The 23,048-nt window shown below is 49.3% G+C and overlaps 1 protein-coding gene across 3 annotated transcripts; it reads left to right on the forward strand.

The window, feature by feature from the left end:
• Positions 1 to 10,126: 10,126 nt before the first annotated feature.
• On the forward strand, positions 10,127 to 22,832 carry LOC308469527 (uncharacterized protein). 3 transcript variants are annotated; one of them, XM_080992115.1, is made up of 6 exons: positions 10,127 to 10,240; positions 12,688 to 13,311; positions 16,424 to 16,547; positions 17,898 to 17,980; positions 18,218 to 18,344; positions 19,420 to 22,832. In XM_080992115.1, exons 2-6 carry the CDS (start codon positions 12,853 to 12,855, stop codon positions 20,607 to 20,609), a joined length of 1,983 nt encoding a protein of 660 aa, XP_080848241.1. In that variant the 5' UTR covers positions 10,127 to 10,240; positions 12,688 to 12,852; the 3' UTR covers positions 20,610 to 22,832. The 3 variants fall into 3 exon arrangements, with proteins under 3 accessions (XP_080848241.1, XP_080848242.1, XP_080848243.1); XM_080992116.1 differs by having other exon boundaries at positions 10,131 to 10,240; positions 12,832 to 13,311; XM_080992117.1 differs by lacking the exons at positions 10,127 to 10,240; positions 12,688 to 13,311 and adding an exon at positions 13,330 to 14,170.
• Positions 22,833 to 23,048: the final 216 nt, after the last annotated feature.

Consider the following 23,048-nt stretch of genomic DNA (forward strand, 5'->3'; position numbering starts at 1 on the left):
CCGTTCAACTTCGGAGGTGCGTTTGAAAATGGAAGCATTTAGAAGAAGAAGAAGAAGAAGAAGAAGAAGAAGAAGAAGAAGAGGAGGAGTTTGGATTTGATATGCCGCCTTTCACTCCCTTTAAGGAGTCTCAAAGCAGCTAACATCCTCCTTCCCCTTCCTCCCCCACAACAAACGCTCTGTGAGGTGAGTGGGGCTGAGAGACTTCAAAGAAGTGTGACTGGCCCAAGGTCACCCAGCAGCTGCATGTGGAGGAGCGGAGACGCGAACCCGGTTCCCCAGATTACGAAACTACCGCTCTTAACCACTATACCACACCGTATTTTTCTGTCTATAAGATGCCCCCATGTATAAGACTATTTTGGAGGACTCCGATTTAAGAAAATGGGGGGAGATGGTCCCCATGTATAAGACGCCCCCAAATTTTGGACATTATTTTTTAGGAAAAAATCCTAGTCTTATACACGGAAAAATACGATACTTATGGGTTTTTAGCGTTTGAAAACCAAAATGTTCAGCTTCTGAGATTTTCGAAAAACTATACAGTGGTACCTCAGGTTAACAACTTAATTCGTTCTGGAGGGCCATTCTTAACCTGAAACTGTTCTTAACCTGAGGTACCACTTTAGCTAATGGGGCCCCTGCACTACCACCGCATGATGTCTGTTCTCATCCTGAAGCAAAGTTCTTAACCCGAGGTAATATTTCTGGGTTAGTGGAGTCTGTAACCTGAAGCGTCTGTAGCCTGAAGTGTCTGTAACCCGAGGTACCACTGTATTAATAAGATCATAAAACAACAGTATCCTGTCAGTATCCTTCCTGACAGTAAGATAATGATAATAATAATAATAATTCCCAAAAGAATATTAAAAACATAATAAAACATCAACATTAAGAGCTGTTCGACAATGGAACGGTCTCCCTCAGGAAGTGATGGGCTCTCCTTCCTTGGAAGTTTCTAAGCAGAGGTTGGCTGGCCATCTGCCATATATGCTTTGGCTGAGATTCCTGCATTTCAGAGGGTTGGACTGGATGACCCTCCGGTGTCCCAACTCATTCGATTCTATGCAGCTAAGCAGAAACATGAAGAGAAGCAGAAACCCGGAAACAGGTGAGAAACCAGCCAATTTCATTTCTGTTTTGGGCTATGCCTCTGCTTGCTTTAGCCTGCAGCTCTTCCAAACCCCAACCCCACCCCAGCCGCACAGCTCTTTATTCCTCGCCAAAGCCACTCTCCTTGCCAAAAACCCCTCCCGTTAGACGTTGCCAAACCTCAGCAGGTCACCTGGATCACCCACTTGTCTCTTCCTCACCCTCGGGTGCTGGTTCCCTCGCCCGGCCTTAGCTTGGGTGTGCATGTACACTCCTGTCCGCCTGATGACAGATAACTACAAATAAAATAGGGAGAGAAGAGCAGAGAGGTGATACTCCTCTTTCTCCCTGCTTGTTGATTAATCCTAGAATTGTAGAAGGGACCCTGAGGGTCATCTAGTTCAACCCCAGATAAGAGAAGAGAACAACAACAAGAAAGCCTAGCAATTTTTAAATTATTATTAGAACCAAGCAGAACAGCAACGGAGAAAGTTGTCTTTTACTATGTCGGGCTATTGCTCCATTAAGTTTAGTATTGTCTCCGCTGACTGGCAGCGACTGCCCAGGGTTTCAGGCAGAAAATATCTCTGGAGTTGGTGCTGGGGAATGAACGTGAGAGGCCCCCTGCATTCAAAGTACATTCTCTTCCCTCGAACTGTAGTTTCCCCTCACTTTAAAGGTAAATTCAGACTCCAATCTTCCTCATTCTAAACACAGACACATAAAACGTAAAGGACCCCTGAACAGTTAGGTCCAGTCAAAGGCGTCTATGGGGTTACGGCGCTCATCTCGCTTTCAGGCCGAGGGAGCCAGTGTTTGTCCACAAACAGCTTTCTGGGTTATGTGGTCAGCAGGACTGAACCACTTCTGGTGCAACGGGACACCATGACGGAAACCAGAGCGCACAGAAACGCCGTTTACCTTCCCGCCGGAGTGGTACCTATTTATCTACTTGCACTGGTGTGCTTTCAAACTGCTAGGTTGGCAGGAGCTGGGACAGAGCAACGGGAGCTCACTCCATCGCAGGGATTCAAACTGCTGACCTTCTGATTGGCAAGCCCAAGAGGCTCAGTGGTTTAGACCACAGCGCCACCCACATAGGCATCCATGTTGTCTGCTTCTGCTGCACTTTGGACTGGATTTTCCCGCAGTCTGGTGTGCTCTCCAGATAATATGGATTATGACTCCCTTTCCCCACAACACAGGACAACAACCTCTTCAAAACCTTTTGTACCCTTGCAGCTCCCATGGTCCTCTGGGGGAAGCCAAGGCTCCCCATGGCTGCCCTTGCATACCCTCCAACTAAAAATAACAACAACTGTTAGGTGGTGGGTTGACATAGCAGCCGGCACAGCGATTTCTTCAAGTAGCTCTTTATTATGGTAAGCTGGAATAGAACTAACTGCGAACAGCTCAGCCGGCCTGTATTTATAGGCAGCCGGCTGTCAACATTGTAACCACAACAGCCCAGAGTTCCCGCCTAAAATAACTGCCGCGGACCTGAGTGAAAACTATCTACAGACCTGAGTGAAAACTATATACAGTATCCCCCTGTTGGCCCAGGGTGAAACTACACTACATAACACCCCTCCCCACCGAGATAAGGCGTTAGTTACAATCGTAATGGTTTCCTTATATACAGCACTACGCGTAATGGTTCAATTAGGCACAAAAGCATATCGGTTACATTTCCCATACTTAGACCAACAGTGATACCTGTCCAACAACATAGTCCTTTAAATAAGTTGGGCGCTTGGAAACTCTGCCAGACCGCCGGGGACTGGTAGCCAAGTCCGGAGGGCCACACAGTTCTCGCTGAGGCTGTGGTGCGACCCTAGGTGGCGTTGGAACCAACTCCCCTGGATCCGCTGCTGTGGGTGGAGCCTCCGCAAGTGGAGTGGTCTGAGTCTGTTCTGAAACGGCTTGGTTCGGCTCCACGCTGGCAGTTTGTGAGGGAGGTGTAGGTGGGGCCTCGCCATCTGTACGTGTCTCTTCTGGAGCCGCAAGCGCAGTTGGGGGCACCTCGGTAGTGTCCAAGTCCCCAACCCTGCGCCTAAGCTGGTCTATGTGCCGTCGCCACAAGCGTCCGTCTTCGAGTGCCACCTGGTACGAGCGAGGTCCAGTGACTCCCACTACTGTGGCTGGCACCCAAGGGATGTCCCCCACATAGTTCCGGGCAAAGACCTGGTTTCCTGGGACAAATGACCGTGGTGCGTTGGCACAGCCTGGGGGTTCAGCCACGGCAAAGTCTGGGTGTAGCCGGTCGAGCGGTGACCTGAGGCGGCGGCCCATAAGCAGTTCAGCAGGACTCCTCCCTGTGGCCGCATGAGGGGTGATGTGTTGCACGAACAAGTATTCGGCGACCCGCTCATGCCAGTCTCCCCGGTCCAGGCGCGCCAGTGCCTCTTTTGTCGAGCGCACCATTCTTTCCGCTTGCCCGTTGCTGGATGGATGAAAAGGTGCCGTTAGGGCATGGCGGATGCCCAGTCCCAAAAGATACCGCTCAAACGTGCCTGACGTGAACTGCGGTCCGTTGTCAGAGACAAGGACATCAGGACACCCATGCGTTGCAAACAGGCCTCGCAGCACCCGGATGACAGCTTCGGTAGTGGTGGAGGGCATCAGGGCGACCTCCAGCCATTTGGAATAGGCGTCCACCACTACCATAAAGGTCCGGCCGTGAAAGGGGCCAGCCAGATCGATGTGCACCCTCGACCAGGGTGTCTTTGGCGTCTCCCAGGTGTGTCCCTTAGCTGCCGGTGGTGCAGGCCTCGACTCCTGGCACGCTTGACAGGCGGACACCCAGGCAGTGATGGCATCGTCCATATTAGGCCACCAGACGTAACACCGAGCCAACGCCTTCATTTTGACAATTCCCGGGTGGCCAACGTGCAGAGCCTCCAGGACGCGCTGACGGAGTCCCTGGGGAATCACGACGCGGTCTCCCCACAGCAGGCAGCCACGATGAGCTGAGAGTTCATGTTGTCTGGTTGCGAAGGGCTGGAACTCCGATGCAAAAGGCCCTTGTGGCCACCCCCTCCACACCCAGTTGAGCACCCGGCTGATGGTGCGATCCTGGGCAGATGCGGAGGCCACAGTGGCAGCCGATACAGGCGCTGCCGGAAGATCCTCAATCAGAAGGAGCGATGAAGCTGGAGCCGGGTCTTCCACAAATGCTGGAAGAGGGCAACGGCTGAGGGCGTCGGCATGGCCCATCGATTTCCCCGGGCGATGGATGAGCCGGTAGTGGTAGGCAGCCAGGAAAACAGTCCATCGCAGCATGCGTGGTGAGAGGACCGGTGGAGTTGGACGATCACCGGCGAGGAGGCCCAGGAGTGGCTTGTGGTCAGTGATGAGGTCAAAAGTCCTGCCATAGAGGTATTCATGGAACCTCTTCACTCCAGCCACAAGTGCCAATGCCTCCTTGTCGAGCTGGCTGTAATTCCGTTCCGTCGGAGATAGTGTCCTGGAAAAGTAGGCGAGCGGTGCTTCTCTTCCATCTGGAAAACGGTGACTAAGGACAGCACCGATGCCAAAAGGTGAGGCGTCGCAGGCAAGGACCAGCGGCCTGGATTCACTGTACTGTACCAGCACACTGTCTGAAGAAAGGAGAGCCTTGACCGCGTTGAAGGCCGCCGTCTCCCGATGACCCCAGGCCCAAGGCGTCTTAGTGCTAAGGAGTCGGTGAAGAGGCTCAGCCACTGTGGCTTTGTGGGGCAGGAACATGTTATAAAAGTTCAGCAGCCCCAGGAATGCCTGCAACTCCGTTTTGTTCTTTGGGGTGGGGGCCTGCTGGATAGCGCGGATCTTGGATGTGGTTGGATGAAGACCGGAGGAATCGATAAGATAGCCCAGGAACTCTACCTGTGGAACGGCGATCTGGCACTTCTCCCTCTTTACCTTGAGCCCGGCCTCCTGGAACCTGGTCAGCACGGCACGGAGGCGCTCGAACAGCTGCTGGTGTGAGTCTGCAGACACCAAGACGTCATCAAAATATGGTACCACGCCCGGAAGCCCTTGCAGGAGACGCTCCATAAGGCTTTGGAATATGCCAGGAGCCACACTCACCCCGAACTGCAACCGGCGGCAACGGAAAGCCCCCCGGTGGGTGACGATCGTCTGGGCTTCAGCAGTGGCATCATCGACTGGCAGTTGTTGATAGGCTTGGGCAAGGTCCAGCTTAGCGAAGACCTTACCCTCACCCAGGGAATGCAGCAGGTGTTGGACAACAGGAACCGGATAAGCGTGCTGCTGAAGTGCCTTGTTGATCGTGCACTTGTAGTCAGCGCAGATTCTCACCGACCCATCTGGCTTGACAGGCGTGACGATGGGGGTTTCCCACTTTGCGTGGTCAACCGGCTCCAAAACTCCTTGGGCGATCAGTTTGTCCAGTTGTTCATCCACCTTAGCCTTGAGAGCAAAGGGAACCCGGCGTGGCTTTAGCTTGATGGGGGCGACTTGTGGATCAAGGCTAAAGGAGATGGGCGTACCTGTATATTGGCCCAAGGTGCCGTCAAAAACCTCGGCAAAGTCTTTGACCAGACCCTCAGTCTCTGCGTTAGAGATGCAGTTGATGCCGGTGACTTCCAGGCCGAGGGCATCAAACCAGTCTAGCCCTAGGAGGCTTGGCCGCTGACCTTCGACCACCACCAACCGGAGCAGGCCCGAAAAATCCTTGAAGGCGATCCGGAACCGGCCAACGCCTACCACGGGAATGTCGTTTCCCTGGTAGTCTCTCAGGTGTACGCGGTGAGAGTCGAGTTGCCTTTTGGACACTCTGGGTACCAGTCTTTTGATGGTGCTCCATGACACGATGGACAGGGCAGACCCGGTGTCGATCTCCATGTCACATGGAGCTCCTTCAATGAGCACCGTGACGTTCAGCTTGCGTCGCGTAGGCGAGTCGGTTTGGCCAATCGTGGTTCCAGACGGGCAGCGGCAGTTGGTGAGAGCGAAACAACTTTCCTTGGCAGACTGGAGTGAAGACTTGGACTTGCGAATCGATGAAGGGGGGGTGTCAGACGGAGCCGATCGGCAGACCTTAGCGATGTGGCCCCTTCTGGAACACTTCCTACAGATGGCGTCTCTGAATCGACACTTGGCACGGGAATGGTTGCCTCCGCAGCCAGCACATTCCGGTTGGCCCTTGGACTTCTGTTGGAACTTCCTGCGCTCCCGCTTTGTCTGGTGCACGTCATCGTCTTCACTGGAGGATGCCTCCTCACTGCTGGCCTTTTCATGATGCACCGGAACTGGCTCCCTAGCAAGACGCGGGCTGCTGGACTTGCGGATCTCCTGGGCGGAGCGTTCAGCAGCTTCTGAGGCCACAGCCTCCTCAATGGCTTTCTGTAGCGTGAGGTCTGGCTTGGCTAGGAGGCGCCGTTGCAGATGGATGTCCCGGACCCCGCAGACGATTCGATCCATCAGGGCATCGTCTAAGTCTCGGAACTCACAGTGCATTGCAGCCTGTCGCAGGGCGGTGGTGTAGTTGTTGATTGACTCCCCCTCTGCCTGGTTCCGGTGGTAGAACGCATGGCGGGCAGCAATCTTGGACAGCTTTGGTGCGTAGTGGTTGCGGAGCTTCTCTTGGATCGTGTCCCATGGTGTTGCCTGGACTGCTTCAGGCGCAACCAACGCTCGGGCCGTCTCAAACACCTCAGGCCCACAGAGGCTGAGGAATAGGCCCCGCTTCCGCTCCTGTGATACTTCTGTCAGCTCGTTGGCTTGGAGGTAGCAGTCGAACCGAGCGAGGTAGGAGTCCCATGATTCAGAGGCTGGCGCAAACGGCGGTAGAGGCACAAGTGAAGCCATGATTCCGATGCCGGCGTGAAGGGCGATGGATGGAACACAGTGCTCTAGCCAGAACAGTCAGCTCTGAATTGGTTCTGCCCAGTGATTTCGCTCAGTGATTTCGCTCTGTGATTCAGCTCAGTGATTCAGCTCAGTTCAGAGGCTGGCCGCATCTGGCTGTGCTCTGATGTCCATCAATCCCACCTTCGTCGCCAGTGTTAGGTGGTGGGTTGACATAGCAGCCGGCACAGCGATTTCTTCAAGTAGCTCTTTATTATGGTAAGCTGGAATAGAACTAACTGCGAACAGCTCAGCCGGCCTGTATTTATAGGCAGCCGGCTGTCAACATTGTAACCACAACAGCCCAGAGTTCCCGCCTAAAATAACTGCCGCGGACCTGAGTGAAAACTATCTACAGACCTGAGTGAAAACTATATACAGTATCCCCCTGTTGGCCCAGGGTTCCCCAGATTACGAAACTACCGCTCTTAACCACTATACCACACCGTATTTTTCTGTCTATAAGATGCCCCCATGTATAAGACTATTTTGGAGGACTCCGATTTAAGAAAATGGGGGGAGATGGTCCCCATGTATAAGACGCCCCCAAATTTTGGACATTATTTTTTAGGAAAAAATCCTAGTCTTATACACGGAAAAATACGATACTTATGGGTTTTTAGCGTTTGAAAACCAAAATGTTCAGCTTCTGAGATTTTCGAAAAACTATACAGTGGTACCTCAGGTTAACAACTTAATTCGTTCTGGAGGGCCATTCTTAACCTGAAACTGTTCTTAACCTGAGGTACCACTTTAGCTAATGGGGCCCCTGCACTACCACCGCATGATGTCTGTTCTCATCCTGAAGCAAAGTTCTTAACCCGAGGTAATATTTCTGGGTTAGTGGAGTCTGTAACCTGAAGCGTCTGTAGCCTGAAGTGTCTGTAACCCGAGGTACCACTGTATTAATAAGATCATAAAACAACAGTATCCTGTCAGTATCCTTCCTGACAGTAAGATAATGATAATAATAATAATAATTCCCAAAAGAATATTAAAAACATAATAAAACATCAACATTAAGAGCTGTTCGACAATGGAACGGTCTCCCTCAGGAAGTGATGGGCTCTCCTTCCTTGGAAGTTTCTAAGCAGAGGTTGGCTGGCCATCTGCCATATATGCTTTGGCTGAGATTCCTGCATTTCAGAGGGTTGGACTGGATGACCCTCCGGTGTCCCAACTCATTCGATTCTATGCAGCTAAGCAGAAACATGAAGAGAAGCAGAAACCCGGAAACAGGTGAGAAACCAGCCAATTTCATTTCTGTTTTGGGCTATGCCTCTGCTTGCTTTAGCCTGCAGCTCTTCCAAACCCCAACCCCACCCCAGCCGCACAGCTCTTTATTCCTCGCCAAAGCCACTCTCCTTGCCAAAAACCCCTCCCGTTAGACGTTGCCAAACCTCAGCAGGTCACCTGGATCACCCACTTGTCTCTTCCTCACCCTCGGGTGCTGGTTCCCTCGCCCGGCCTTAGCTTGGGTGTGCATGTACACTCCTGTCCGCCTGATGACAGATAACTACAAATAAAATAGGGAGAGAAGAGCAGAGAGGTGATACTCCTCTTTCTCCCTGCTTGTTGATTAATCCTAGAATTGTAGAAGGGACCCTGAGGGTCATCTAGTTCAACCCCAGATAAGAGAAGAGAACAACAACAAGAAAGCCTAGCAATTTTTAAATTATTATTAGAACCAAGCAGAACAGCAACGGAGAAAGTTGTCTTTTACTATGTCGGGCTATTGCTCCATTAAGTTTAGTATTGTCTCCGCTGACTGGCAGCGACTGCCCAGGGTTTCAGGCAGAAAATATCTCTGGAGTTGGTGCTGGGGAATGAACGTGAGAGGCCCCCTGCATTCAAAGTACATTCTCTTCCCTCGAACTGTAGTTTCCCCTCACTTTAAAGGTAAATTCAGACTCCAATCTTCCTCATTCTAAACACAGACACATAAAACGTAAAGGACCCCTGAACAGTTAGGTCCAGTCAAAGGCGTCTATGGGGTTACGGCGCTCATCTCGCTTTCAGGCCGAGGGAGACAGTGTTTGTCCACAAACAGCTTTCTGGGTTATGTGGCCAGCAGGACTGAACCACTTCTGGTGCAACGGGACACCATGACGGAAACCAGAGCGCACAGAAACGCCGTTTATCTTCCCGCCACAGTGATACCTATTTATCTACTTGCACTGGTGTGCTTTCAAACTGCTAGGTTGGCAGGAGCTGGGACAGAGCAACGGGACCTCACTCCATCGCGGGGATTTGAACTGCTGACCTTCTGTTTGGCAAGCCCAAGAGGCTCAGTGGTTTAGACCACAGCGCCACCCACATAGGCATCCATGTTGTCTGCTTCTGCTGCACTTTGGACTGGATTTTCCCGCAGTCTGGTGTGCTCTCCAGATAATATGGATTATGACTCCCTTTCCCCACAACACAGGACAACAACCTCTTCAAAACCTTTTGTGCCCTTGCAGCTCCCATGGTCCTCTGGGGGAAGCCAAGGCTCCCCATGGCTGCCCTTGCATACCCTCCAACTAAAAATAACAACAACATTTCTACCTTGCTCATCTGCCTGGGTTGCCCCAGTCACTCTGGGTGGCTTCTAACATGTCTAAAAGCACAATAAAACATTATACATTTTTTAAAAAGCTTCGCCTTCAGATGTCTAGAAGGCATAGGTACAGTTACTTGTCTCCTTGAGACAAGTTTTGACATACGAAATTTCACTTGTTTCGGTGTGTGTTTTTTGGTATTTTGCTGCAAAATCACTTTGAGATAAAAGAATGGAAAGGGTTTGTTGAATATTTACAGATAAATTGTAAACAGATAAAAACCTTAGCAGGATGAGCAGGATGAGTGTAATAACCTGCAGTTTCCTAAGAGTATATATTTACAGTAGATCATTAAATGAGCAAATTAAATGAACTTGGATATGCGGAAGATATTAAGAAATAAATTTAGGGGACCGCAGAAGGAGGGGGGAGGAAGTCAAATTTTGAAATGTCGAATGGATTGTAAAACTAATGAAATGTATAAATTTGAAAAGTAGCTTTTTTTAAAAAAAATTACTTTTTTTGGAGGGGAAGCAATTCATAAATGAGAATAAACGGATTGCTCAAAGAGAGGGATCCAGCCTAAGGGTTAAGGGGAAGAGTGTCTGGGTTCCTAGAGAGCCCTGGAAGGAGGCTCTGGAAAGGTCACATCCTGCCCCGCCTCCTTCTAAAGATGCTTTGATTATTATTATTTGCAGGTCCCCCCCAGATGCTGCCCAGATGGTCTCCACCTCCTGCCCTCTCCATCCAGGGATCCGGTGAGTCCAAAGTGCATTTGGGGGGGTGCACTGGGGCGCTGATGGAGGAGAAGCCCAAGGCAGAAAAAAAATTGGGAAGCGGGCATTGGAAGAAGAGCCAGAGAGGGCAAGGGAGACAAAAGGCAGACAGGTTGGAAATGGAAGTGCCTTAGCTGGCTTGGTCGAGCAGAAAGTCCCGGGGTTCAGACCCCAACATCTCTGTCTGAAACTCTGGAGGGCAGCTGCCAGTCCGTGTGGGCAATGCCAAGCTAGGTGGATCAGTGGTCTGCCTCCGATGCAGGGCAGGTGGCCAGGCTGCTCCGAATAAAGCATTTTCCTGTGTTCCTATTTAACTGGAGGGCTGTAGTAAACTGCGGTGGTAAACGCTTTAAAAAAAAAAATCTTTATTGAGAATTTTAAAAGTACATCAATATATGTGCACTAAACACGGTGAGACGTAAATAAAAGAGAGAAAAAGAAGAAGAGAAACAGAAGGGGAAACAAAGGGGGGAGAGGGAAAACCCCCAGAACTGTATACTTTGCAAAGTTGTTGTTGTGCTTCACCAGATCTAAACCTATGACAGTATTTGTAAGAATGGATTCCAAATGTCATTGTATTTGTCTATAGCAAGTCTGCGTTTGTATGCTGCGAGTTTGTATAAGTCTTCAATCCAATCGTAGAAGGGAGCCACATTTTTATTTTTCCAATTCATCAGTCTCAGTCTTTTTGCTGTGTCAGGGCAGGGAGAGGCCTTTCGTAAGGTTCCATGTGCTGGGTATGTAATTCAGGAAGGTGTGTCCGCCCTTATATAGACATTTTAGATTTCATTTCATTTTTTAGATTTCAGCTCGGCATTTAATACCATTCTACCACAACGTCTGATGTCTAAACTGGAAGATCTGGGGCTTCCGTTATCACTTTGTGGGTGGATATTGGACTTTTTGTCAGACCGCCCCCAGAGGGTTCGGTTGGGCCCTTATACCTCTAGTATGCTTAAGACTAACACAGGAACACCACAGGGATGCGTACTCAGTCCGCTCCTTTATATTCTCTACACGTACGATTGTGTCGCTGCTCACCTTAGTAATAGGGTTGTCAAATTTGCAGATGACACAACCGTGATTGGGCTCATCTCTGAAAGGGAGGGTGAAACGGACTATAGAGATGAGGTGGAGCGGCTGACAGAGTGGTGCAGAGCTAACAACTTGCTCATAAATACAAGGAAGACAAAGGAGCTTGTGGTGGACTTCAGGAGACAGAAGAGCAATGTCCAGCCACTTTTGATTGATGGGGTCTGTGTGGAGAGGGTAACAACGTTCAGATTTCTGGGCATTGAATTACAAGAGGATCTGTCCTGGAGTGTCAACACAAGGGGGCTTGTGAAGAAGGCGCAGCAGAGACTGTACTTTTTGAGAATTCTAAGGAAAAACCGTCTTCCGCAGAAACTGCTGCTTGCCTTCTATCACTGTGCCATTGAGGGCGTGCTCACTTATGGCTTATGTGTGTGGTACGGAAGCTGTACTACCCGGGACAGGTTGGGGTTGTGCAGAGTTGTTAAGGCAGCAGAGAGCATTGTTGGCTGCCCACTCTCCACCTTAGAGCAGATTTATGCCACAAGGTGCCATAGGAAGGCACTGGACATAGTAAAAGATCCATCGCATCCTGGTCACTGTCTCTTCGAGCTCCTGCCGTCGGGATGGAGATACAGGACGATGAAGACAAGAACGAGCCGTCTTAAGAACAGCTTCTTCCCCAGAGCGATCTCGGCCCTGAATGGGAAGCCTGGACTTTGAAAGTCATCTAATCTTCCTTGCTGTTTTATACTGTATTGTTTTAATTAGTGTTTTTATAGTTGTTTTGATCTTGTGTGGAGTGCCCTACCTGGGTGGATGGAGCAGCCAAGTAATTTCGTTGTCCCCGAGAGGGGGCAATGACAATAAAGATATTATTATTATTATTATTATTATTATTATTATTATTATTATTATTATAAATTGCCCGTCTTGGAGTCCAAGAGCACCGCAGACACATCATACCTACATTACAGAAAGGGGTGTAGCTCAAGAGAAATCTGAGTGTGTTGTTTATCTCCTGTCATTGTTTTTCTCCTGTCTGGCAGGTTACCTGTTAATGCTTACTTGATTGGATACCCTGGGGAGCCTGGCCAGTCTTTTGTAATGATAAATACTTAGTTCCTGAGCCAGGTCACAGACTCACCCTATTCATACACAGACATACCCTTAAGACAGGATTTGTGAATGAAAAGACAATGGGGAGGCTTTTCCATTTTCCTTTGACCTTGCAGAGAAAACATTGGTCAGTCTGGGAGCCAAAATGGTTCCAGGGCTGTTTTCCTGTGCTGCTTCAGACATCTGGTTTATATATTTATGTATGTGTTTGCTTGGTACATTTATGAACATTTATTATATATATAAGACCTTCATTTATTTATTTCAATTCTTTGCAGGAAGAAGCCTCGTTCTCAACGCTGACCTGCTGATGCTTTCTGACTTCTGGGAGTGGGTGGTGGTGTTTGCAACTGTTGTGCTGCAAAAAGTCTGGCCTATCTTTGCTCAATTTGTCCCCCTTACCCCCAAATCCCAATGGTTAGGAGGAAGATGGTGGCCGGTCAATGAGGCTTTTCGAGCCCTGCTGGGGGTCCGAGGAGAAGCACAGCCTGAAGATGGAAGGGAGAGACACGGATGCCCCAAAAACAGGAAGAGCCCCCCAAAATGCCAAGACTGTGAGCAGCAGGGGGTTCTGGGAAAGGGTGGTGCAGAAGGACCGGGGCATCCATAGGCCACATGCCGAGTGCCAACGCTTCAGGGGGGTCGGCTACTGGGATGACCAGGGACCCCGAGAGGTTTGCAGCCGACTCCACCATCTCTGCCGTCAGTGGCTGAAGCCGGAGAGACACACCAAGACTCAGATCCTGGATTTAGTGATCCTGGAGCAGTTCCTGGCTGTCCTCCCCCCGGAGATGGAGAACTGGGTCAGGGAATGTGGAGCAGAGACCAGTTCCCAGGCGGTGGCCCTGGCCGAAGGTTTCCTCCTGAGTCGGGCAGAGGAGAAGAAACAGGAGGAGGAGCAGGTGAGAGAGAGTTTTGTCCTGGTGCTTCCAAGGTGCTCAGAGCGTCCAGTTTTAGTAAGGGGCAAAATCAGACACAAAGCAATTTTTAAAAAAATCAAGACTCCTTGTGCTGTTGTAAACAAAAATCTGCCCTTTTCCCCCTATGGGGTATCCAAGAGCCCATATAGAGTCCTTACATAGGTTCCCTATTGGTAGGAGAGAATAACAGAGGCCAATCAGAGAATATTGAGAAGCAAAGCAGCTAGTAAGCTTGATCTTTATTGATCTGTTGCAACGGGGTGCTCCCCTCACCAGCAGGAAAGGAGGAGGAACCCAGAAAAATGGCGCGCAAGGCCTTACATGGACTTTTGAAATTGCCACCCTGTAGATCAAGACCACCCCCAGAAACATCATACCGACATCACAGAAAAAGCGGTCTAAAACAGAAATTTGAATGTTGTTTTTCTCCTGTCGTTGTTTATCTCCTGTCTGGAGTATAGCATCTAGATCAAGGGAAGTAATAGTGCCACTGTATTCTGCTCTGGTCAGACCTCACCTGGAGTACTGTGTCCAGTTCTGGGCACCACAGTTCAAGAAGGACACTGACAAACTGAAACGTGTCCAGAGGAGGGCAACCAAAATGGTCAAACGCCTGGAAACGATGCCTTATGAGGAACGGCTAAGGGAGCTGGGCATGTTTAGCCTGGAGAAGAGGAGGTTAAGGGGTGATATGATAGCCATGTTCAAATATATAAAAGGATGTCACATAGAGGAGGGAGAAAGGTTGTTTTCTGCTGCTCCAGAGAAGCGGACACGGAGCAATGGATCCAAACTACAAGAAAGAAGATTCCACCTAAACATTAGGAAGAACTTCCTGACAGTAAGAGCTGTTCGACAGTGGAATTTGCTGCCAAGGAGTGTGGTGGAGTCTCCTTCTTTGGAGGTCTTTAAGCAGAGGCTTGACAACCATATGTCAGGAGTGCTCTGATGGTGTTTCCTGCTTGGCAGGGGGTTGGACTCGATGGCCCTTGTGGTCTCTTCCAACTCTATGATTCTATGATTCTAGGTTACCTATTAATGGTCACTTATTGGATTGCCTGGGGAGCCTGGACACTCTTTTGTAATGATAAATACTTAGTTCCTGGGCCATGTCTCAGGCTCACACCTTATTCAAACACAGACATACCCTTAAGACAGGATTTGTGAAGGAAAAGACAATAGGGAAGCTTTTCCATTTTCCTTTGACCTTGCAGAGAAAACATTTGGTCAGTTTGGGACAGTTTGGGAATCAAAAATTGTTCCAGTTCGGTCTTCCTGTGCTGATCTATGTACGTGCTTGGTTGGTACACTTAAGAACATTTAACATATATCTAAGACGTCAAAATTGATAATGTATTGGCAATATTTATGAAACACTCTCAATTGTTTCTGAATTCATAAACAGCAACAAACAGCAAAAAGTGTAGTAGGCTGATTTTGAGTGACAGCTGATCCATGATCACTTTACATACCTTTGGGGACTATTAACTTGCTGATGAAGAAATATTGTTGAAATAGTTCATTATCCCGGAAGAACTGTTCTGTTTGCTGTTTGTTGCTGCTGTGCTCACAGCACCACCCGGCTCCACTTCATTCTCAACCAAACAATATAGATATAAACTGTGGAAAGGCTTTCTGCCTCAACTTCAGTGTTTCTTTGTGGTTCCCCACCATTCTAAGCATTCCTGTTGATGGAATATTTATTTGACTTCTATCCGTTTCTATTAGTTTGTGACTTCTTGCGCGTATTATATGGCTTTTGTTTATGGATCAAGAAACAATTGATAGTTACAGGTAGGTAGCCGTGTTGGTCTGCCGTAGTCGAAACAAAATAAAAAAACAAAATTCTGAAGTGTGCATGCACACGAAAGCTCATACCAATAACAAACTTAGTTGGTCTCTAAGCTGCTACTTGGACACGGGTGGCGCTGTGGGTTAAACCACAGAGCCTAGGACTTGCCATTCAGAAGGTCGGCGGTTCGAATCCCCGCTACGGGGTGAGCTCCCGTGGCTCGGTCCCTGCTCCTGCCAACCTAGCAGTTCAAAAGCACGTCAAAGTGCAAGTAGATAAATAGGTACTGCTCTGGTGGGAAGGTAAATGGCGTTTCCGTGCGCTGCTCTGGTTTGCCAGAAGTGGCTTAGTCATGCTGGCCACATGACCCGGAAGCTGTACGCCGGCTCCCTCGGCCAATAAAGCGAGAGGAGCGCCGCAACCCCAGAGTCAGCCACGACTGGACCTAATGGTCAGGGGTCCCTTTACCTTTACCTTATGGTGCTACTGGAAGAAACAATTGATAGTGTTTCATAAATATTGCCAATACATTATTAGCCCACATGCTGCCTTTTGTAGATCAGATTGCCCCTCAGAGCTGGCATCACGTGGCGCTGGTCCTCAGTGGTGGTAGCCTCTCCTCCTCGCCCGCTCTCTAGCAACTGCTCCGAGGAGGCTGGCAGCAGAGGCCACGGAGAGGCGATGGGACGCTTGCCGCTTGGGACAAGCGCCCGCTCATTCTCCTCCCTGAGCTTGGAGGCAGCGGCACCGGCGGGGGAATAGGGACATTCCAAGATCGAATCCGGTCACGGGATGGATTTCATAATCCTGGGACTGTCCATGTAAAATCAGGGCACTTGAGGGTATGAGAAAGCACCTAAGGAGGGGCGTGGCCTGGAGAGAATGTCGGGGAGGGGGCATGACCTGGAGAGAAGGTTGGGAGGGGCGTGGCCTGGGGAGAAGGTTGGGAAGGGGGCGTGGCCTGGAGAGAATGTCGGGGGGGGGGCATGACCTGGAGAGAAGGTTGGGAGGGGCGTGGCCTGGGGAGAAGGTTGGGAAGGGGGCGTGGCCTGGAGAGAATGTCGGGGAGGGGGCATGACCTGGAGAGAAGGTTGGGAGGCGGCGTGGCCTGGGGAGCAGGTTGGGAGGGGCGTGGCCTGGGGAGAAGGTTGGGGAGGGGGCGTGGCCTGGGGAGAAGGTTGGGGAGGGGGCGTGGCCTGTGGAAGAGTCTCGCTGGGATTCATGGGATTCATGCCAGCTCCCTGTCCTGAGATTCCCCCTCACCCTTATCTTATGGGTTTCTCACTGCTGTTTTACGCAAAGGCCCTGTTAGGAGAAGTCGCTGCTGAGTTCCTCAAGGCAGAGGAGACATCGCCAGAGGATGCCAAGCGGAGGCTGTTGTTCAGGTGGATCGTGCAGGAGGGCGATGGAGGGGCCGCCATGCCAGGTGAGGGCGGGAGCAGATATTTTGCCACTTGGCCTCCCTCTGCTGGCTGGGCTCAAAATCCCCCCAGGGCTAGTTTTACATTCCCCTTCAACACTACATGAGGGACGAAAAGTGTTAATGGCTAGGAAAGCACCAAAAAGAGGTGGTGGTGGATTCGAATCCCGCCCTGAAGCCCATCTCCATGACAGGCTTTGCCAACCTGGGGCTCTCTGGATGTCGTTGGACAACTCCCATCATCTGTATTGCTGTAAGGAGTAGAATCATAAAAGCCAACCCTTAGGGGCCGAGATCCCTTTGCCCACCTCCACCCCCAAAAAAATATTTGAGGGGGCTGGGCCCCCCTCAAGTTGCCAGACATTGCTGTTCAAATGGTGCGTGATCTCTGCTTCTTGTGATTGATTATGGGGGACAGAGCTTATCTGACCCCCCATATTTTATTAGTTGGCACCCCTGAGTGGAATTTACATGCTTCATCCTAGTGGAAACTTAAAAAGCAGTTGCACTGTAAATTTGCTTTCACAGCCAGTGGCATAGATAGCTGCTTGGGTGCCCGGTGCAGCGTCCTGCAGCCAGGGGTGAGGAGAGCTGTCCACAGGGGCGGGGCAAGCCAAGGAAGGGCACGCTGCGTGGAGCCTCTCCGCAGCCTCCCCCTCAGCTGTAGGGCGGCTGAGGCGGTGGGCAGATGCAAGCCCCACGCTGCTCGAAAAAGCAGCAGGGAGCTTGCAGGCATTCTGCCCACGGCCACCCCCTCAGGAGACGTGTGGCTCAGGCACGCTGCAGGCCCCGCAGTGTGGCACCCAGTACTGCCTGCCTCACCTAGCTACCAGTGGCGTAGGAAGGGGGGGTGCGGTGGGTGCAGGACAGGAGTTATTTTTTTAAAAAAAAATGTCGTGAGCCCAATTTTTATTTATTTATTTTAAAAACACATATTTTTGCCATTTTGTCACCCGCCTCAGTGATGACACCTGGGGCAGCCCGTACCCAACGCACCCCCCCTTCCTTCGTCACTGTCCACAGCAGTGTAATCTGTCAAAACCAAATTGTGCCCAAGAAACAAAAAGTGTCGGCCAGCGAGCCCTGGGGATTATCTAATGCTTATTTCCCCTAAATTGATTTTTGAATTTGTTGTTATCCATGTTTTTATACTGTATTTTATGCTGCTTTTATAATTAAGTGTTTTAAATTTGTTGTTAGCCGCCCTGAGCCCGGTATTTGAACTGGGAAGGGCGGGTATAAAATAAAAAATTATTATTATTATTATTATTATTATTATTATTATTATTGTTTTGCAAGTCGCCGAGATGCATAAACGCTTAGCAAGGATTTCAACCACATTTGTGTGAATTGCAGGTGGCGGAAAGTTGCCAGGAACGGCTACGGAATCGTCTCCTCTCTGTGGTGGATCAGAAGCGGCCTCTTTGCAGCTGGATCCGGTAAAGGATGGATCGCTGGACAGATCAAATCGACTGGCTCCATCCCCTCCCCCTCCCCTGCAGGCTGAAGAGAATCTCCCTCTTTTCCTTTGCTTGTGTCAAAGCGCCACATGGGGGAAATCCTCTGTAGGCCCCTCCGTGGAGGTGGGATGACAGAATCATAGAGTTGGAAGAGACCATCTAGTAGTCCAACCCCTTGAGGAGGAGCTGTTTTTTATCGTCTCCTTTCCCTTCCAGGTTCCGGTGACGTTTGAGGAGGTGGCTGTGTATTTCACGGAGGAGGAATGGGCCTTGTTGGATCCGGGCCAAAGAGCCCTGCACTGGGAAGTCATGGTGGAGAATTATGGGAATCTGGCCTCTCTGGGTAAGGCTCCTTCTTTCCCTTTGGTTGATGAAGTCAATTTCGAAAGCCTTGATAGATAGATAGCATCCTTGGACTCAAGCCTACGTCCTTTGTGAACCTGCCAAGAGAAATCCCATCACAGAGCACTTTTGTGTATGGAACGGATGGAGAATCTGAAGCTCGGGGGCCAAATCTGGTCCTCCAAGCCTCTCTATCTGGCCCCCTCTTTCTCTAGGCCACAAGGCCTTCTCATGGACCCACAAAACACCGGAGCCCTCCCCTTCCCTCGCTGCCCCTCGCTTGGTCCTTAGGTGCTAAAAGCAGGTCCCCTTTTCTTTTTTGAAAAGTACATTCAACTGGAAGAGGAAGTCAGAAGTACGACGCTCTGCCCCACTTCCTTTCGGAGCTCTATGTGCTTTTCGAGGCTCAGGTCAATTTCACTGGATCCGAGTTTTACTACATCATTTGGGAAGGTGAAGCATGTGTGCCCACACTTTCTTGGTTTCTCCCTCTCCTGGGGGAGGTGGGAGAAAAGTGGCCGGAGGGATTGGAGCCCAGAGCACTCATTCAGAAATCCAAATGGGCCTCAAAAGATTGGCAGATAATTGGGTTTGGCTCCTAGTTTGATGATCCATTTCTCCATCAGGAGAAATGTACTTTTTAGTATGTTTCTGAGCACAATTCAAAGGGTTGGTGCTGACCTTTAAAGCCCTAAATGGCCAGTATACCTGAAGGAGCGTCTCCACCCACATCGTTCTACCCGGACACTGAGGTCCAGCACCAAGGGCCTTCTGGCGGTTCCCTCACTGCGAGAGGCCAAGTTACAGGGAACCAGGCAGAGGGCCTTCTCGGTGGTGGCGCCCACCCTGTGGAACACCCTCCCACCAGATGTTGAAGAGAAAAACAACTATCTGACTTTTAGAAGACATCTGAAGGCAGCCCTGTTTAGAGAAGTTTTTAATGTTTGATGTTTTAATTGTATTTTTAATATTCTGTTGGGAGCCGCCCAGAGGTGCTGGGGAAATTCAGCCAGATAGGCAGGGTATAAATAATAAATTATTATTATTACCTTACCAGTGTTCTCCCTCTAATCCAGCAGATGACGCCTGGGTCAGCTGGAACGAGGGAAAGCCTCATGGAGCATCCTTTAAAAGGGCCCAATGTACAGAGGGGGAGGTATATAGAAGGACAACGGAGAGCAAAGCAAAAGAGATAAGGAGGAACAAATCTTCTGCTTTTGAAGGGATGTTTTCCCCTGAAATAACAATTCAAGGGGAAATGAGCCATGTGAAAACGTCATTTCCGGAACCCGACTTTGACGAGGCAGAAACCCAAGAGGAAAGGAGTGAAGGCAAGAAAAAGATTGAGTGTGAGGTGTGTGGGAAAAGCATTAGTAAATCGCACCTTAACGAACACAAACGAACCCACACAGGGGAGAAACCGTTTCAATGCTCGGAGTGCGGGAAGAGCTTCAGTCGGCGGGAACACCTTACTTCTCATCAGAGAACCCACACAGAGGAGAAGCCTTACACGTGCTTGCAGTGTGGGAAAAATTTCAAACACAGGAAAAACATGACATCCCATCAAATTATACACAGTAGGGGGCTAACTTGCAACTCCTCGGAGTGTGGAAATTGCCTCAGTCCCAGCCTTACTTTGCAGCACCACGCTCTGGAGAAACCATTTAGATGTTCAGAGTGTGGCAAGAGCTTCAGTCGGAGCACAGACCTGAGGTCACATCAGAGAATCCACACAGGGGAGAAACCGTACTCGTGTTCACTGTGTGGAAAGAGCTTTACCCACAGCCGGAGCCTGAGCTCCCATAAAGTCACGCACACAGAGGAAAGACCATTTGAGTGCTCGGAGTGTGGCAAGAGCTTCAGTCGGAACACCAGCCTTACTATTCACCAGAGAATCCACACAGGGGAGAAACCGTATACGTGTTCCCTGTGCGGGAAGAGTTTCAGTCACCGAAGAAGCCATGCTATTCACCTAAAAGTGCATGCAGGGGAGAAACCTTTTACATGCTCAGACTGTGGGAAAAGCTTCATCGGGATTTCGTACCTCAAGACACATCAGAGAATCCACACTGGGGAGAAGCCATATACATGCCCCGTGTGTGGGAAGAGCTTCCGGTGGAGCACACACTTCAAAGAGCACAAAAAAATCCACGTGGAGGAGACTCTGGCGAATCCTAGAAATGCCTGGATTGTGGAGAAAACTCCCAAGAGAGCACAGATGGTCGTGTCAGGGGATTCACTCCCAGGAGAAAGGAGATATACATAGACTAGTGCTTTTCTGCCCAACTAAACTATACTGTCTGACAGATAATTCACACCAGGAGAAAGGGTGGGGAGTGAGAAAATAAATGCTCAAACTGTGGCAGAAACTCCATCACCGTGCAAACTATAGAGAGAAAGTGAGCAAGAAATATAAGATACAGTGGTACCTAGGAAGCCAAACGTTTCGGTTTTCGAATACCGAAAACCTGGAAGTGAATGCTTCCGTTTTTGAACACGCCTCGGAAGTCGAATGGCTTCTGAGGTGCGTCTCTCCATTTTCTCAATGGAATTTGCCCATTGTGCCTCGGTTGTCGAACGTTTCGGAAGTCGAACGGTCTTCCGGAATGGATTACATTCGACAACCGAGGTGCCACTTCATATTGTAAGATGATACCTTACAAATAGGGCTGGGTGATATCCGGTTTTCAACACTGCGATATATCACTGGCTAATCATCACGATATACTGCTATATCACAATGTCTGAAATAAGGATGGGGCTTGGTAGATGCGCTGGCTGGCTTCACGGTTTTATCCATGTTGTGATTTTTGTATAGCATACAAACAAACATCATGATTCGTGATATATTGCCAGGTCAAATCTTAATGAAACCGATATCACGATATGGGCTTCAAACCAGTTTTGGATGATACATAGATATATTGCCCAGCCCTGCTTACAAGAAAGAAATACCTTACAAGAACCATGTAGTCCTGAGATTGTATAGAGGACATACAAATGAGACCTTCAATAAATGTCACAGTGTTTAGGGCACTCAATTCCAGTCCAGGTTTTCCAGGTTTTTTCTCCATCTACTGGTCAGTATTCTGTATCTGCTAAGCACGCTCAGTCTTCAGTGAGATGGGGGGCAGATTCCTCTTGTTTTCTAACCTTTTTATACTTCTGGAAATCTTGGGGTCCTCCTGAGTTTGCCGATATCTCCATGTGGGTGAGTGGTATGGTTTTTGGTTGCTTCTCAGGTTCCCTAGAGAGACAGTGCTTCCCAGTGCCTGCATAAGTCTGTGCTACTGGAGGGTCGTAGCTCATCTGCTTTGTGTTCAGAAGGTCCCAGCTTCTCCAGGGAGGGCTGTTGGTGAGATCCTGGAACCCTGGAGAGTCCCTGTAGTCAATCCTGAGCTAGATAGTCAGTATAAGGCAGTTTATGAACTTCTATAACTAGCTTCTGGATTGGAATAACTCATGATGCTTCCATGATTTCACCAGCACTGGAGGTAAGGGAGCATATGCTCCAAATTTAATTTCCTTAATGGCGCAGCTACCGAATCATAGAGTTAGAAGGGATCCCAAGGGTCATCTAGGCCAACCCCTGCAATGCAGGAATAAACTATACTTTTAGGCCTCTGGGCTGTCATGAGTGTTGTTGGCATCATCTCTGCTCCTCCCTTCCCAGGATCAGCCTCCTGCCCCAAAGAAACAGGAAGAAAGCACGTGTAGACACAAACTTCACTTTTGCCTGAGATCGGCGCCAAAACAAAAGGAAACCGATCCGGTAGAATGAATCTGAGCCTTGAGAATCATAAGAGAGTCTGGACAGCACATGGGAAAGAGCGTCACTCTTCCAAATTCCTCTTTAAAAAAAGATAACCACCTTCGTCACTTTATGACTAAGAGGGCTGCAAAAGGACGCTCAAGATTTGTGGGTGCCATGGCGCCCACAAGTGTTATGTTGGCGACCCCTGGCTCAATCCACCCCCCCCCCCAAATTTTAAACTTCTTAGTGCATCAGTTTCCCTCTCTGCCAAGAGTGTTTTTTGAGACTGGTGAAAACGTTAGAATTTGGCTGGGGAGCCATGTGACATGCTCAGAGGTGTAATTATTGCTTAGAAGTTTATTACGATGCCAGTACTTAGTATTCTATTAGCTAATCTTTTGGGGTCCTATCTATACACCCCAAAGGGACAAGCGTTGCTTGTTAACTTGAGAGGCTCTCCACAAGGGGACTCTATACGTCTTCTCTGTCACGCTGATTTGTGCTGGATGTTTATGATGTACTTTCATTCTTTTTTCCCTTCCCCTTTAGCTTGGCAGACGTGTACCATTTTTTTTAAAAAAGAAACCCTGGGTTGTCTGTCCGCTCTGATTCTTTTGTGTCCTTCATTTAAGTGGGTAATACTAAGTGTTGTGTTGTGCCTCTGTCTCTTTCCTGTTGTTTGCAGTGTTCTGTTATAGTTTTGTTGGTTATATCAATAAAGCCATTTTAAATAGATTTCATGTCGTCATGGTCATCGCTGGTGACCCAAATGAATAACATTATTCTTATATCCTGTTTTTTCTTGGACTGGAACTCATGGCGGCCTACACACATTAAGCAGCACAGATAAAATACAGAATGTTCAAAGCATATACAATAGTTTAAAAGGAATTAAACTTCAATAGAATTGAAACAATATAAAAATTCCACGCATGACCATGAGGGAATGCT

The sequence above is a fragment of the Podarcis pityusensis genome (genome assembly GCF_964106645.2).
Source record: "Podarcis pityusensis genome assembly, chromosome: 2".
NCBI lineage: Eukaryota > Metazoa > Chordata > Lepidosauria > Squamata > Lacertidae > Podarcis > Podarcis pityusensis.